Source organism: Scyliorhinus canicula, chromosome 10 (assembly GCF_902713615.1).
Source record: "Scyliorhinus canicula chromosome 10, sScyCan1.1, whole genome shotgun sequence".
Taxonomy (NCBI): domain Eukaryota; kingdom Metazoa; phylum Chordata; class Chondrichthyes; order Carcharhiniformes; family Scyliorhinidae; genus Scyliorhinus; species Scyliorhinus canicula.
In genome coordinates this window covers 180,053,435-180,068,618 of record NC_052155.1, presented here as the reverse complement: position 1 = coordinate 180,068,618, position 15,184 = coordinate 180,053,435, and the positions used below count along the sequence as shown (strand labels likewise).

The window sequence follows — 15,184 nt, the reverse complement described above, 5'->3', positions numbered from 1 at the left end:
TGTTTTGAAATTCGTCCATAGAATTGATGCATCCGACCTTTCTAATGTCTTCCAGCCAATTCTAGCCTCTTGTGTATCCCTATCTGAATCACTCCATCATTAAAGGCCCCGTCTTCAGGTGCTGAGTCTATGCTCTGACACTTCCTTCTTAAACCCTCCCTTCTCTACCCCATTCTCTTCACTTAAAATATCTTCTGGTTTAGCACACTGGGCTAGATTGCTGGCTTTGAAAGCAGACCAAGGCAGGCCAGCAGCACGGTTCAATTCCCGTACCAGCCTCCCTGAACAGGCGCCGGAATGTGGTGACTAAGGGCTTTTCACAGTAACTTCATTTGAAGCCTACTTGTGACAATAAGCGATTTTCATTTCATTTCCTTGACTAGGCTTTTGGTCATGTTCAATATTGCTCCAGTGGAGCACATTTGGACATTTTACATTTACCAGTGCTGTTTATGCAAGTTGTTTGCAGGAAATAACTCCAAAAGGATCATTTTTCAGCTACAGCCAATGATTTGCTCCTTTTTTAAAAGTTGGATCAATATTTGGAAAGGCTTGAGGTTGATTGTTATAATGAACATAGACTGATAATCAAATGCTCTGTCAAAAACAATTTAACTTAGCTATCACTGATTAACAATAAAGGTAGAATTCTCCCGAGCTTGTAGAATTCAAAGGTAGAATTCAACTTGCTGTGACTGAATATTATGGTCTGTGAAGGTTGGCTGAAGTTCATAGAATCACATAAAAGGGAAAGAGGGCCATTCAATCCATTATGTCTGTACTAGCTCAGGGAAAACCTATTCAATTAGTATTACTCACCTATTCTCCTCCCACAGGTCTGCATCTGCTTTCTTTCTCAAATATATGTGTAGTTTCCTTCTGAAAATTACTATTGAATCTGCTTTACCACCTTTATAACAATTCTTTCTAGGTGAGAACAGTTCTGGAGTCTTACTCGATTCAATTAAACCTTATATTTTTCTCTGAGCTCCAACTTAAAAATTCACAAATTTCTTGTGACTAAAAATTATGGTTGTATCCATGGCGACGTCAAATTTGAATGCCAGTGGAAGATAGAGTATGATTGCAGTATGGTCCACTGGTACAACTTCACCCCAGAATACTCAAGTTACTTAAAAAATAGAGGTGGCTTATTTTAGATGGTTCAAAATAAGCCGTCCCTTAATTAACAAACTTTTGTGTCTGCCTCTGGCGTGATCATGGGTGGCGACGGAGACTACAGCAGATAAGGTAATAAGCTAAAATACGAAAGCTGACAAAATGAGCTGGCACAGTAACTCTGCTTCTCTCTCCACAGAAGTTGCCTGGATTGCTGAGTATTTCCAGCACTTTTTGTTTTTCTTCCAGACAATGAAATAGTTAGTTTTGTCCATGTGGCATGTACTGCAGCTTGGGATGATTGTCTATACAGAGACTATTTCAATTCATAACTAAAAAGATTGTGGTTCGATTTACCGGACCATTCAAAGCTGTTTTCCATTCGGAGACCATTTTAAAAATCCTGTTTCAAAGATTTTGCACAGACTCTTGGAGTCATTCTGGCACGGAAGGGAGCCATTCTGTGAGTTAAAGTGTCAGAATCAAAATGTCCCAGTGGGTGGCTCCCTTCAACGTAAATCTCCTGCGATTCTCACTGCCCTACACTTAGTTGAGTGGGCTCGTCAGGGTGGATTCTGAGAGTGATGACCATCAATTCAGTCGAGACAGTTTGTACCAAAGAACAGTGGCTTTAATCAACTAGATGTGTGCCAACCTGTAGCCACTCCCGCTCTGAGAGCCTGTCTCAGATCGGCCGGTTATATACCTCCTCAGAGGGGCGGAGCCACAGGTAGAGCCAACAGCAGCATCAACACAACAATTCAACAGCAACAGTAACAGCAACAACAGTAAGTATATACAATAGTGGATGTTGATGATAATAGTAATAATAGAACAACAGTGAGTATATACAATAACCATACGTGGCTCACTACAGAGGATGTATACCCCCATGGGGAAACCAAGAACGGGGGAGGGGGGGGGGCACAGTTTCAAAATACGTTGTCTCGCATTCAAGTTGGAGATGAGGAGGATTTTTTTCTCTCAGAGGATCGTTCGTACTTGGAAAGTCTCTTCCCAGAGGGCAGTGGAGGCCTGGCCATTGGCTATATTCCAGGCCGCGCTAGACAGAGTTTCGATTGGCTAAAGGGTCGAGGTGGGGTGGGGTTTCGAGGGGATAGGCAGCAAAGTGAAGGCCACGATCAAGTCAAGTCATGGCCTTACCGAATGGGGGAGCACGCTCGTGACGCAGAATGGCCTCCGCCTGCTCCTAATTTTAACTTTCAGCACCATCGCACAGGGAGTTTTTATCTGTTTATATTTCTCCTACAATAGACGAGATTGCTCTACAGAGGCGGCCTGAACCACAATGGGCTGAATGACCCCTCCTTCTGTACCCTAAATGACTCAATGGGAAACGCTTGCTCAGCTGGCACCTTCGGTTTGCAAACTCTGGTCAACCCCTGGACTTTTCACCACACCCAAACCGTCCCGGCCTGCCAAATGGTTTTCATCCCCAGCAGCAACACAAATGATAGCATTCATGGAACGTTTTAAAAAAGGTTCCCACCCCCCTCTTTGATTTTTCTCCTGGGACACCACTAATTGGAGACTCCAGGGTGATCCTCCTGCACACACACACCCAAGGGCCACATGGCAAGCCCGAGCCCCGCTGCACTGTCAGTATAACTCCCTCCTGTTCACCTGTCAACAGCTGATTGTTGACCTGTCAATTTTCAAAGGGGGGGGGGGGGGGGGGGAAGGTTGTCAGCTTGACTGAAACTGTTGCCACACCTCTCTTTGAATGCAGTGACAGACTGCGATGCTTATGCAACACAAGGCAAATGGATGTTTCTGTGGGCCGGGCTGTTGCAGGCTCAGGGACATGCTGCAGAATAACAGTTTGCGCGAAGGTCTGTGCAATGGGACAGTGAGGTCGGAAGACATACTGTAAGATCCCTGCATGTGTACCGGAAGTTCCCTGTGCAGGCTCTGGGTGTATTATTTCCTGTTTACAGGCGGGAAGAGTGAACCTTTTACTGCACTTTTGCCTTTGAACATTTCCGCGTCCGCACGCCGAGGATTTGTTATTTTTTTTCAAATAGGAAATTATATTTTCCTTCCCCTCCCCTTTCCCAGCGGTTAGAAGATGGCGGCGTTGGCGGAGGCGGGGGAGCCGGACCGGGACCAAGACCAGGAGCAGAACCGGGATGGCCCGGTGGCCGCCGCGGTAGCCCGGGCCGTGCTGGAAGTGGCGGCCCCGGGCTCCCGGCCTCTGCGCCTGCTGGAATGGAGCGTGAGGGTGGGCTGGCCGGTGCAGATCGGCACGGTGCTGGCTCACTGCCTCCCCGTGGAGCAAGAGAGCGGCGCCGAGCGCGAAAGGCCCCGGCCTCGGCCGCAGGAGAAGCGGGTGAAGTCGGACCGGGCCGGGGTGGTCAAGGAGCTGTGCTGGCAGCCGGGCCAAGTGGTGCCCAGCGGGTAAGAGTGAGGGATGGAACGTTGCCCGGGGATCCGGGGGGAGATACAGAGAGTATACGTCACAATAAAATGGAACGTTGCCCGGGGGTATCGAGGGGGGGGATACACAACACGTCACAATGGATTGGAACGTTGCCCGGGGATCGGGGGGAACACACAACGTCACAATGGAATGGAACGCTGCCCGAGGATGGGGGATGGGGTGGGGGGGGGGGGGGAATACAGAGAGTATACGTCACAATGGAATGGAACGTTGCCCGGTGATTTCGGGGGGATACACAACACGTCACAATGGGATGGAACGTTGCCCGGGGATATCGAGGGGAGATACACAACATGTCACAATGGGAGGGAACGTTGCCCGGGGATATCGAGGGGAGATACACAACATGTCACAATGGGATGGAATGTTGCCCGGGTCGGGGACGCAGTTGCAGCGCCTTGTGATTGGGGGGGGGGGGGGGGGGTTTATGCAAGCCCCCTCGCAGACACTTTATTTTGTACGAGAAATGAACATTAAAACACGTGCTGCTCGCGTGGGTGTGTGGGGTGGGGGTTTGTTCCTCCAGGGCAAGGAAAATATTGACTGTTTCACATGAATTTGGGGGAGGGGGTGAAGGTTGCTTGTCAAAGGATGTCTGCGATGATACGAGTGCTTGAGACGATTTCCATCCATTTCGCTAAGAAACATCCTGGGGCGGGTGGAAAGTGAAATTGACTTGACAGGTGATTACTGCATTCATCGCCACCTCTTTCTTATTTATACGCGTGGATGTATAAATTATGAATTTGGCGTTGAGCCTGGTAATCTGTAGGACAGGTTTGCAGGTAATACTGGCTGGGGTTTCTTGCCACATTTATGTATGTTTTTCCTCTGTCTCCTGAAGGATATTGCCGAGTTACTACCATCTGGAGGCTAATTGACGTTCACGTTTTGCTCTCGTATAAATTGGCGCGTGCAAAGTGTTCAAACTTTTGAGTGCAATCTCGCAGAGCACTACTTGAACTGTTGACTATTGTGAACGGGTAACAGATTTAAAGCAGTTTCTAGGCTGTTCCAATTGAGTGTCTAGGTCCACTCAAAGCATTATAGAATGGTGACGGCTCTGAAGGAGGCCGTTTGGCTTGCGTTGTCTATGCCAGCCCTTTTCAGAAGTGACTCTGCTGGTCGCCCTCCCCAGCCCCCATTTTCCTTCCTGCTCAGGTGCTTATCCAAGTCCCCTTTTGAAAGCCACGATTGAATCTGCCTCCAGATGTGCATCCCACATTCTAATCACCCGCAGCATTAAAACAAACGGTAGCATGGTGGTTAGCATCAATGCTTCACAGCTCCAGGGTCCCAGGTTCGATTCCCGGCTGGGTCACTGTCTGTGTGGAGTCTGCACGTCCTCCCCGTGTGTGCGTGGGTTTCCTCCGGGTGCTCCGGTTTCCTCCCACAGTCCAAAGATGTGCGGGTTAGGTGGATTGGCCATGCTAAATTGCCCGTAGTGCAAGGTTAATGGGGGGATTGTTGGGTTACGTGGGTTTAAGTAGGGTGATCATTGCTCGGCACAACATCGAGGGCCGAAGGGCCTGTTCTGTGCTGTACTGTTCTATGTAAAGTTTCCCCGCCTCCCGCTTCGTTCTTTTGCCAGTCATGTCACATCAGTGCCCCTGGTTCTTGGCCCTCCTGTCTGCGAGAAAGGTGCCTGCCTGTTTATTCTATCTAGACCCTGCATAGTTCATCTTTTCTCTCAGGAGAACAACTCCAGCTTCTCCAATCTATCCACCTAACTGAAATCCCTCATCCCTAAAACCATTCTCGTGAATTGTCCCTGGGCCCTCTCCAAAGCGTTAACGTCTTTCTCGAAGGGCGGTGCCTGGAATTGGTCACAGTACTCTAGTTGAGGTTCAAACAGCGGTTTCTAAAGGTTCATCGTAACTTACTTTGTTTTTCGACCCTGTGCCCCTCCAAATAAAACTCTGGCTGCATGCTTTATTAAACTGGAGAGTTTTAGCTATGAAGAGTGATTGGATAGACTGGGGTCTTGGGAGTTTGTAACTCACTGCCTAAAAGGAGGGTGGAGATGAAGAGCCTCATAACATGTAAGAAGTATTTAGATGTGTACTTGTGATGCGAAGGCTATTGGCCAAGGGCTGGAAAATGGGATTAGAGTATTGAGGTGGTTGTTTTAGACCGGCACAGACGTGATAGGCCGAAGGGCCTTTTCTGTGCTGTAGACCTCGATGTCTCTCGCTGCTCTCTGAAGGGCAGCATGGTAGCATTGTGGATAGCACAATCGCTTCACAGCTCCAGGGTCCCAGGTTCGATTCCGGCTTGGGTCACTGTCTGTGCGGAGTCTGCACATCCTCCCCGTGTGTGCGTGGGTTTCCTCCGGGTGCTCCGGTTTCCTCCCACAGTCCAAAGATGTGCAGGTTAGGTGGATTGGCCATGATAAATTGCCCTTAGTGTCCAAAATTGCCCTTAGTGTTGGGTGGGGTTACTGGGTTATGGGGATAGGGTGGGGTTACTGGGTTATGGGGATAGGGTGGAGTTGTTGACCTTGGGTAGGGTGCTCTTTCCAAGAGCCGGTGCAGACTCGATGGGCTGAATGGCCTCCTTCTGCACTGTAAATTCTATGATTCTATGATATCCTGCTACCTTAGAACATAGAACAGTACAGCACAGAACAGGCCCTTCGGCCCTCAATGTTGTGCCGAGCCATGATTACCCTACTCAAACCCACGTATCCATCCTATACCCGTAACCCAACAACCCCCCCCCCCCAACCTTACTTTTTTATTAGGACACTACGGGCAATTTAGCATGGCCAATCCACCTAACCCGCACATCTTTGGACTGTGGGAGGAAACCGGAGCACCCGGAGGAAACCCACGCACACAGGGGGAGGACGTGCAGACTCCACACAGACAGTGACCCAGCCGGGAATCGAACCTGGGACCCTGGAGCTGCGAAGCATTTATGCTAACCAGCTGGTGGAGACAGTCCCCCAGGTTGCTCTGCCCGCACCCCCTTTTGAACCTTTATTATGTTTTGTCTCTGCGTTCTCCTTGCCAAAATGTATCCCTTCACACTCCTTTAAACCAAATTTCAGCTGCTACTTGTCTTATTTCCTCTTGAAATCTATCACCGTCCTCCTCCTCGGAGATACATTTTGTATCATTTCCAAATTTTGAGACTGTGCCCTGTACACCAACGCCATTAATATATTAGCAATAAAAGGAGTGGAACCGGAAGCGACCCCTGGTGAACCCTCCCTCCAGTCTGAGAAGCGAGTGGCCACCCCTGCTGTCTGTTTCATGTCGCTCAGTCGACTGTCTTGTTCCACGGGCTTTAATGTTGATGATGACTGTTACATGGCACTTTGCTACCCAATGTTTGGATGCCGATGTACACATCAGCCCCCTCTCCCAAAACAATCAAGTGAATTGATCGCGAGTCACCTTTAACAAATCCTTAATTATTCTTTCCTTAGTTAATCCACAGCTGTTGTCCCTTTTTATCAACAGCTCGAACAGCTTTCCAACCACCCAGGTTAAACTGACTGGCGGTTTTTATCATTGCACCCTTTTTTGACCAATGACTCAGCAATCTTTCTCCCTGACTCTCCTCAGTCACCTCAGATGCAGCCCTACCTGTGCTGGTGACTTATCAACTGGAAGCACATCCAGCCTTTCTAGTGCCTCCTCTTTATCAATTGTACCCCACCCAGTGTCTCAACTGCCTCTTCTTTCACGATAAATTGGCTGTAGCCTCTTCCTCGGAAAAGGTGGATGCAAAGTGATCATTTAGTACCTTGGTCAGATCCTCTGCCTCCATGTGTAAACCCCCTTTTTGTTTTTTCATTGACATTCCCCTCCTTGTACTATTGCCCTTAGTGTCCAAAAAGGTTAGGGGGCGTTACTGGGTTATGGAATAGGGTGGAGGTGTGTGCTTAAATAATAATAATAATCAATATTATTGTCACAAGTAGGCTTACATTAACACTGCAATGAAGTTACTGTGAAAAGTTCCTAGTCGCCACGCTCCGGCACCTGTTCGGGTACACAGAGGGAGAATTCAGAATGTCCAATTCACCTAACAAGCATGTCTTTCAGGACTTTAGAAGCAGCAGATACCTGGGAGCCCCACCACCTGGAGGTTCCCCTCCAAGTCACTCATCATCCTGACTTGAAAATATATCGGCGTTCCTTCACTGTCACTGGGGCTCCATTCCAGAACTCCCTCCCTAACAGCACAGTGGGTGTACCTACACCACATGGACTGCAGCGGTTCAAGGAGGCCGCTCACCACCACCTTCTCGAGCGCAATTAGGGATGGGCAATAAATGCTGGCCCAAATCCCGTAGATAAATGAATAAAACGTATTGCCACGTTTTGTTAACAAACGGCCATTGTTATAGTTGGTCCTCTGGTAATGTGGACGTCAGCTGGAAGTACTCCATATCTCTGAGTCAGCTGGTCATGGGTTCAGGTCCCACTTCAGGACTTGAGCATAAAAAGTTAAAGCCGATGCTCTGCTGAGGTACAGAGGGAATGCTACACTAACAGAGGTGCTGTCGTCTTAATGATACGTTAAACCAAGACCTTGGGGCACTATTTCAAAGGAGAGCAGGAGTCGGGTGGGGGTTCTCCTCAGTGACCTGGGCCAATATTTGTCCCAGTCCCAACGTGGAAAAGAAGATTATCTGGTTATTATCATCATGTACGGCTTGTGGGATCTTACTGTGCGCAGTTTGGCTGCTGTTTTTCCTGTATGACAGCAGTGACGGCACTTCAAAGATACTTTGTTTTTTACATCTTTTCCCCCCCAATTAAGAGGCAATTGGAGTGTAGTGTGGCCAATCCACCTACCCTGCACATCTTTGGGTTGTGGGGGCGAGACCCACACAAGCACGGGGGAGAATGTGCAAACTCCACACGGACAGTGACCGGGGGTAGGGGGCATCGAACCTGGGTCCTTGGCGCAGTGAGGCAGCAGTGCTAACCACTGCAGCATCGTGCCACCCATCAAAGAAACTATGTTGGAAGGTGGCATGTGGCGCAGTGGATAGCACTGGGACTGCGGCGCTGAGGGCCCGGGTTCAAATCCCGGACATGGGTCACTGTCCGTGTGGAGTTTGCACATTCTCCCCATTGTCTGCGTGGGTTTCACCCCCACAACCCAAAGATGTGCAGGGTAGGTGGATGGGCCACGCTAAATTGCCCCTTAATTGGAAAAACAACAAAAAATAATTGGGTACTCTACATTTATTTAAAAAAATACTATGTTAGCTGTGAAGCTCTTTGAGAGGTCGTGTGGTCATGAAAGGCACTATAGAAACGCAAGTCTTTTCTTCAGACAGGTTAGGTTGTTCTTAGATTAGGATAAGTTGTCGGTATAACACCGTGGGTTGAAGAGCCTGTTCTGTTCTGTACTGTTCTGTGTTCTATATCCAATGGGCCATTACTTAGTTTGGTCAGATTTTCATAAGACAATGGAAATGTTGGGGATTGCTTTAAACTCAAAGTGTTAGACGTATTTTGCAGATTTCGCTGTAAACAAAAATGTTGATGTACAGTTTTGTTATAAAAATAGCTTAATGGGGTTAACAGCAACTCGGAAACAATAGTTGCATGCCAGTCAAAGTCAGCATCTTCGGTTTGTCATTTGAAGTTGCATTTCTGCTGTTCTCGCATTGATTAAAAATAAAAGCCCCCAAATGCAGTAACACATGGGAAGGTAAGCAGTTAATGCTTTTGCTCAGGGCACCACGATAGCACAGTGGTTAGCACAGTTGCTTCACAGCTCCAGGGCCCCAGGTTCGATTCCCGGCTTGGGTCCCTGTCTGTACGGAGTCTGCACGTTCTCCCCGTGTCTGCGTGGGTTTCCTCCGTGTGCTCTGGTTTCCTCCCACAGTCCAAAGATGTGCAGGTTAGGTGGATTGGCCATGATAAATTGCCCCTTTGTGTCCAAAAAAAGGTTATGTGGGGTTTACGGGGATAGGGTGGAGGTCTGGGCTTGGGTAGGGCGCTGTTTCCAAGAGCTGGTGCAGACTCGATGGGCCGAATGGCCTCCTTCTACACTGTAAATTCTATGATCTATGATTGTTTTTTTACATAGAATTTCACAGTGCAGTACTTGTCTCCCTCATGTATTTACCCAGCTGCTCCTTAAATGCATCTTATTAAAGCCAAATAGTCAAGCCTTTTCTGTTCCAATTGCCTTTGACTGTGAGACCTGCCAGAATACTGTTCTCCTGATTTTAAAGTTGGGTTGAGTTTCCTGGCGAGCATTTCATGATGTTCAAGGGTACGCGCCAATGTAAGTTTTGCTGTTGTTGTTGCACTTGGTTCTGTTCATCTTTTATCGTTAACTTTTTCTCGCTGCGCCTCATCATTTGCTGCCTGTTGCAGTTCAGTAACTCTCTCCGTGCCAGTCACTCTCTTGTAACAGGTGGTGTTTTCAAACGGCAAAGGTTCAATTGCACCGGATTCTGCTGCTGACGTGGTTTACCGAGCCTGCCCCTTAATGGCTCACAGTCGTGGCTCCTTCAAATGTCCAGAGCTTGTTTATTGAGGGAAATTGGTGATTAATGAGGCTGCTGGTAAGTTTCTGCCTTTCGGTCTGGAGGAATGGGTGCCACATGATCCCCTTTTTCCTCCTTTTTAAAAAATTTCAAATAATTTTGAAATCGGACAAACGCACCAGCTTTAGGTAATAAAATGTGCCCAGTGCCTTCATTATAAAACGTTTGGTACTGAGTAAGGAGACACTACAGCAGATGACCCTCTGCAAGAATACAATACCTAGGCCAATTGAACCCAGGCCCTTGGCGCTGTGAGGCAGAAATGCTACCCACTGCGCCGTGATAGGGGAATGGGACCTTCTGCAAGTTACTCTCTGGAAACAGATGCTTGGCTTCTGGAGGGTAGGATGTGGGAGACCAACCAGATTGGATAGTCTGGCCCAGAGGGCCGAAAGGCTTAAATGACAATTTCAGCAGGAGATGAGTTGAGGCGGGGGCAGAGTGGGGAAGTGGAAGGAGGCGGTCTTAATGATTCCTGTGTTCCGATCCAGAAGCTGGGACGTTGAATTTATTCAAAGCAGAGTTGGATAGATTTTTGATAGGAGAAGGGGTCGAGGGTTAATTGGAGAGCAGGCGGGAGAGCGGAGATGAGGTTGCAATTTGATCAGCCATGATCTTATCGAATGGTGGAATAGGCTCGGCGGGGCCGAATGGCCTAACTCCTGCTCCTAAGTCCAATGGCCTGTGCTTCTACAGTGGTGTGGCCATGTGGTCGCACGCTCACCTCGGCGTCAAATTTGCCAAGGTTCACGCTCAAACATTATGTTCAGTTAGAAGTGCAAAATAATCAATTGGTTTCATTTAAAATGTATTATTACGTTGAAACAAAAACCCTCAAGATTGAATTTTAAAAACATTAGTGATGATTTTCGGAATGTTCACCTTGCGGAGGCACAGTGGTTAGCACGTTGCTTCACAGCTCCAGGGTCCCAGGTTTGATTCCCCGCTGGGTCACTGTCTGTGCGGAGCCTGCACGTTCTCCCCGTGTCTGTGTGGGTTTCCTCCGGGTGCTCCAGTTTCTGCCCACGGTCTAAAGGTGTGCAGGTTAGGTGGATTGGCCATTATCAATGCACGGGGTTACATGGGATGGGGTGGGGGAGTGGGCCTCGGTAGAGCGCTCTTTCTGAGGGTCGGGGAAGACCTGAAGGGCCATTTGGTCTCCTGCACTATAGGATCCTAGCGATTCTCAGAAAGTTGAGAGAAGATTTGTTCGAGGCGTTCAATAGTCATGAGCGGGCTGGACACAGCAGTTGGGGAGAAACTGTTCCCGCTTGCAAAAGGATCAAGAAATCGCGGACAACAGATTTCAAGTGAGGGTAATTTGATGTGAGAAACAAACTTTCACACAGCGAGTGTTTGGGGTCTGGAATGCACTGTCGTGGACGTATGATGGAGGCAGGTTCAATCGAGGCATTCAAGGGGGCATTAGATTATTATTTGAATAGAAACATTGTGCAGGGTGGTACGGGGCAAGGAGAATGGCACTAAGTCATGATGCTCGTTTGGAGGGCTGGTGCACACACGATGGACCGAATGGCCCCCTTCTGCACTGTAACAATTTGATAAGTAGTGGGGTGCAATTGGGCGAATGTGTGATTCCGTATACATTGAGTTTCTGGTGTCAACTTTGCCTTCGCGACTCAGGGACTTCCTCATGGTTAAGCAGATAATCGAGACAATGTCTTTTGAACGTACCTTCTGCAGGTTCCCCCTGCCGGTTTCATAACAGCATTGGTGTGACCCCTGTGTCCGCTGACGTACATTGCCCCCCCCCCCCCCCCTCCCCCACCCCACACACCAAGCCCTCCCGAGGTATTCTGACCTCTCGAGCATCCCCCAATTTTAATCGCTGCACTATTGGCAGACCTGCCTTCAGCTGCTTGGGGCCTAAGCTCAGGAATACTCTCCCTACATCGCTCAACACCTCTCCCCCCAGCCCCCCCCCCCTCTCTTTTAAAACACGTCTTAAAACCTGCCGACGTAAATAAAAGCAAAATACCCCAGATGCTGAAAAGCTGAAATAACGACAGAAAATGCTGGAAAAGCTCAGCAGGTCTGGCAGCAACGTTAGAGAGAGGATCAGAGTTTACGTTTAGAGTCCGCGTGCCTCTTTCTCCAGAGCGTAAAGCCTGCCTCTATGACTAAGCTTTGACTAGCATGGCACCGTGGTTAGCACTGGGACTGGGTTCGACTCAGACCTTGGGTGACTGTCTGTGTGGAGTTTGCACGTTCTCCCCGTGTCTGCATGGGTTTCCTCCGGTTTCCTCCCACAGTCCAAAGATGGACAGGTGATGTGGATTGGCCATGATAAATTGCCCCATAGTGTCCAAAAGGTTAGGTTGGGTTATGGGGATCGGCTGGAGGTGTGGGTTTGAGAAGGGTGCTCTTTCCAAGGGCCGGTGCAGACTCGATGGGCCGAATGGCCTCCTTCTGTACTGTAAATTCTATGATGCTTTGGCCCTAATATTCCCTGGTGTAGCTTGGTATCTAATTTTGCTTTATAATGCTTCTGTGGAGCCTCTTGGCTTACCAGTTAAAGATGCTCTATATAATTAAGCAGACTATCCAACCTCTGGGTCACCGATACATCGCTCGTTGGGGAAAACGGTGGGTGATGTTTTGTTAAGACTTCTTTCCAGTCCAACGTGAAGTCACCGTTTATATGTTGTTTGTACCTGTTGACTAAATGTTCTAACTGTGAGTAGGGGCTGGCCTGCAATTGCTGAATGGACAGCATGCAGCTGCGGAAGTGAAAGGGATGATGCCAATTTGTCTTGAATACGCGAGCTGTCTGAATGTGCCGTGCAAGGTCAGGCAGCGTTTATTGACGCGCTGGGTTTGACATTTCAATACCGGCAGCGGCTGAAGCTGCGGCAGCTGCCGAGACTTCGGCCCTTGGCAAATTAAGCCGTATTGCACCTTCTGCCCAGGTTGTCGCTGGGATTCCCCGCTCCTGTTGCACTTTGAGCATTTTGATTTGGTGGCTGTGTGGCCCAAGAGCTTCGCTGGTCCCTCACGATCTGTGACGATGCGCGAGGTGGTTTGGTTTCAGTGGCGGGGGCGTGTCACGATATTTTGTATCTTGTAAAACCGATGTGTGTGCAAAATATCGCCTGCATGTATCAGCTTCGGAGATTGAACTCCATCTCCCATGTGGCGGCTGATGGACTGCAGAAGGCAGAACCGTTTCAGTTCGGGATATTGATATTTCTACTGTGCCCAAGAGAGACTGTCACAAAGGTTTTTGCATTGCCTCCTGGGCCTGCAAAAGCATGGCTTTCCGACCCAGAGGCCGGGGAATAGAGTTTTATTTATTTTTATGTTCATTCTCGGTCCATGCATTTTGAATTAAGTTTTGGAAAACGGCTGCCCGATGCTGCACTGTCAGCTAAAGTCTAATTGCAAGCACCAAGATGTGTTTGGAATTTCAGATGTCTGCAAACGAGTAGGAATTGTACAATTCTATCTGTTCGCACCATTCTGACGCTTGACTATAAGTTGGGGCTGCACACTGCCACAGTGGTTAGCACTGCTGCCTCACCGCATCAGGGACCCCGGGTTTGATTCCGACCTCGGGCGACTGTCTGCTGGAGTTTGCACGTTCTCCCCGTGTCTGCGTGGGTTTCCTCCGGGTGCTCCAGTTTCCTCCCACAGATTAGGTGGGGTTATGGGGGATAAGGTGTGGGGAGTGGACCCAGGTAGGATGCTGGTCAGAGGGTCGGTGCAGACTCGATGGACCAAATGGCCTCCTTCCACACTCTAGAAATTCTATGGTTCAAACTTAACACTTCCAAGAGAGCCACAGTCCCTGATTCTTGTTAGTTTGCAACACATTAGTTTGCAGAATCTGTGTACCATCCTGTATCCTGGGCAGTACACTTGTGAAGGACGCTGACATTTTTGGGTGATGTGATCCGAGATCAGTAACTGAGAGGTGAAGCAGCCTCTTTCTTTTGTCTATTTGTTCGGGGGGGACGTGGGCATCGCTGGCCAGGCCAGCGTTTATTGCCCACCCCTAATTGCCTCGTGAGAAGGTTGCAGTGAGCCGCCTTCATGAGCGGGAGCATTCCACGTGGTGTAGGTACACCCACCATGCTGTTAGGGAAAGAGATCCGGGATTTTGACCCAGCCACAGTGAAGGATTTACCAGGATGTTGCCTGGTATGGAGGGCATTAGCTATGAGGAGAGGTTGAATAAACTCGGTTTGTTCTCACTGGAACGGCGGAGGTTGAGGGGCGATCTGATAAGAGGTCTACAAAATTATGAGGGGCATAGACAGAGTGGATGGTCAGAGACTTTTTCCCAGGGTAGAGGGGTCAATTACTAGGGGGCATAGGTTTAAGGTGCGAGGGGCAAGGTTTAGAGATGTACGAGGCAGGTTTTTTACACAGAGGGTAGTGGGTGCCTGGAACTCGCTGCCGGAGGAGGTGGTGGAAGCAGGGACGATAGTGACGTTTAAGGGGCATCTTGACAAATACATGAATAGGATGGGAATAGAGGGATACGGACCCGGGAAATGTAGACGATTTTAGTTTAGACGGGCAGCATGGTCGGCGCAGGCTTGGAGGGCCGAAGGGCCTGTTGCTGTGCTGTACTTGTCTTTGTTCTTTTGAACGGCGACACAATTCCAGGTCAGGCTGGTGAGTGGCCAGGAATGAGAACTTGCGGGCGGTGTTTCCGTGTATCTGCTGCCCTTGCTCTTTTCGGTGGCAGGGGTCACTGCTTTGGAAGGGGCTGGCAAATGAGCCAACAACAATTTGCACTGCTACAAGTGGCTATAATACATTATTTGCCATAGAGATGCGTTATTAGGACAGGTGACCAAAGGTTTGATCAAAGGAGAAGATTTTGAGGGAGGAGAGAGATTGAGAGACGGAGTGGCGGGAATTCCAGAGTTTAGGGTCAAGGCAGCTGAAGGCGCGGCCACTGTTGGTGGACCGATGGAAAATTGGGATTGCATAGGAGACCTGAAATGGAGGAGTATAGATATCCTGGATAATCCTGGGGCTGGAGGAGATGACAGGAGCTGGGGAGGGGCCTGGCCATACAGGGATTTGAAAACAGAATTTTGGAGAAG

General features: G+C 48.9%; 1 protein-coding gene across 1 annotated transcript in view; it reads left to right on the top strand.

Moving 5' to 3' along the window:
- The first annotated feature begins 2,908 nt into the window (after positions 1-2,908).
- Positions 2,909-15,184, top strand: part of ctdp1 (CTD (carboxy-terminal domain, RNA polymerase II, polypeptide A) phosphatase, subunit 1) — a 288,341-nt gene continuing 276,065 nt past the window's right edge. The window contains 1 exon segment of the mRNA XM_038810246.1: positions 2,909-3,537. Within this exon segment, the coding sequence (XP_038666174.1) occupies positions 3,209-3,537 (329 nt within the window). The 5' untranslated portion in view covers positions 2,909-3,208.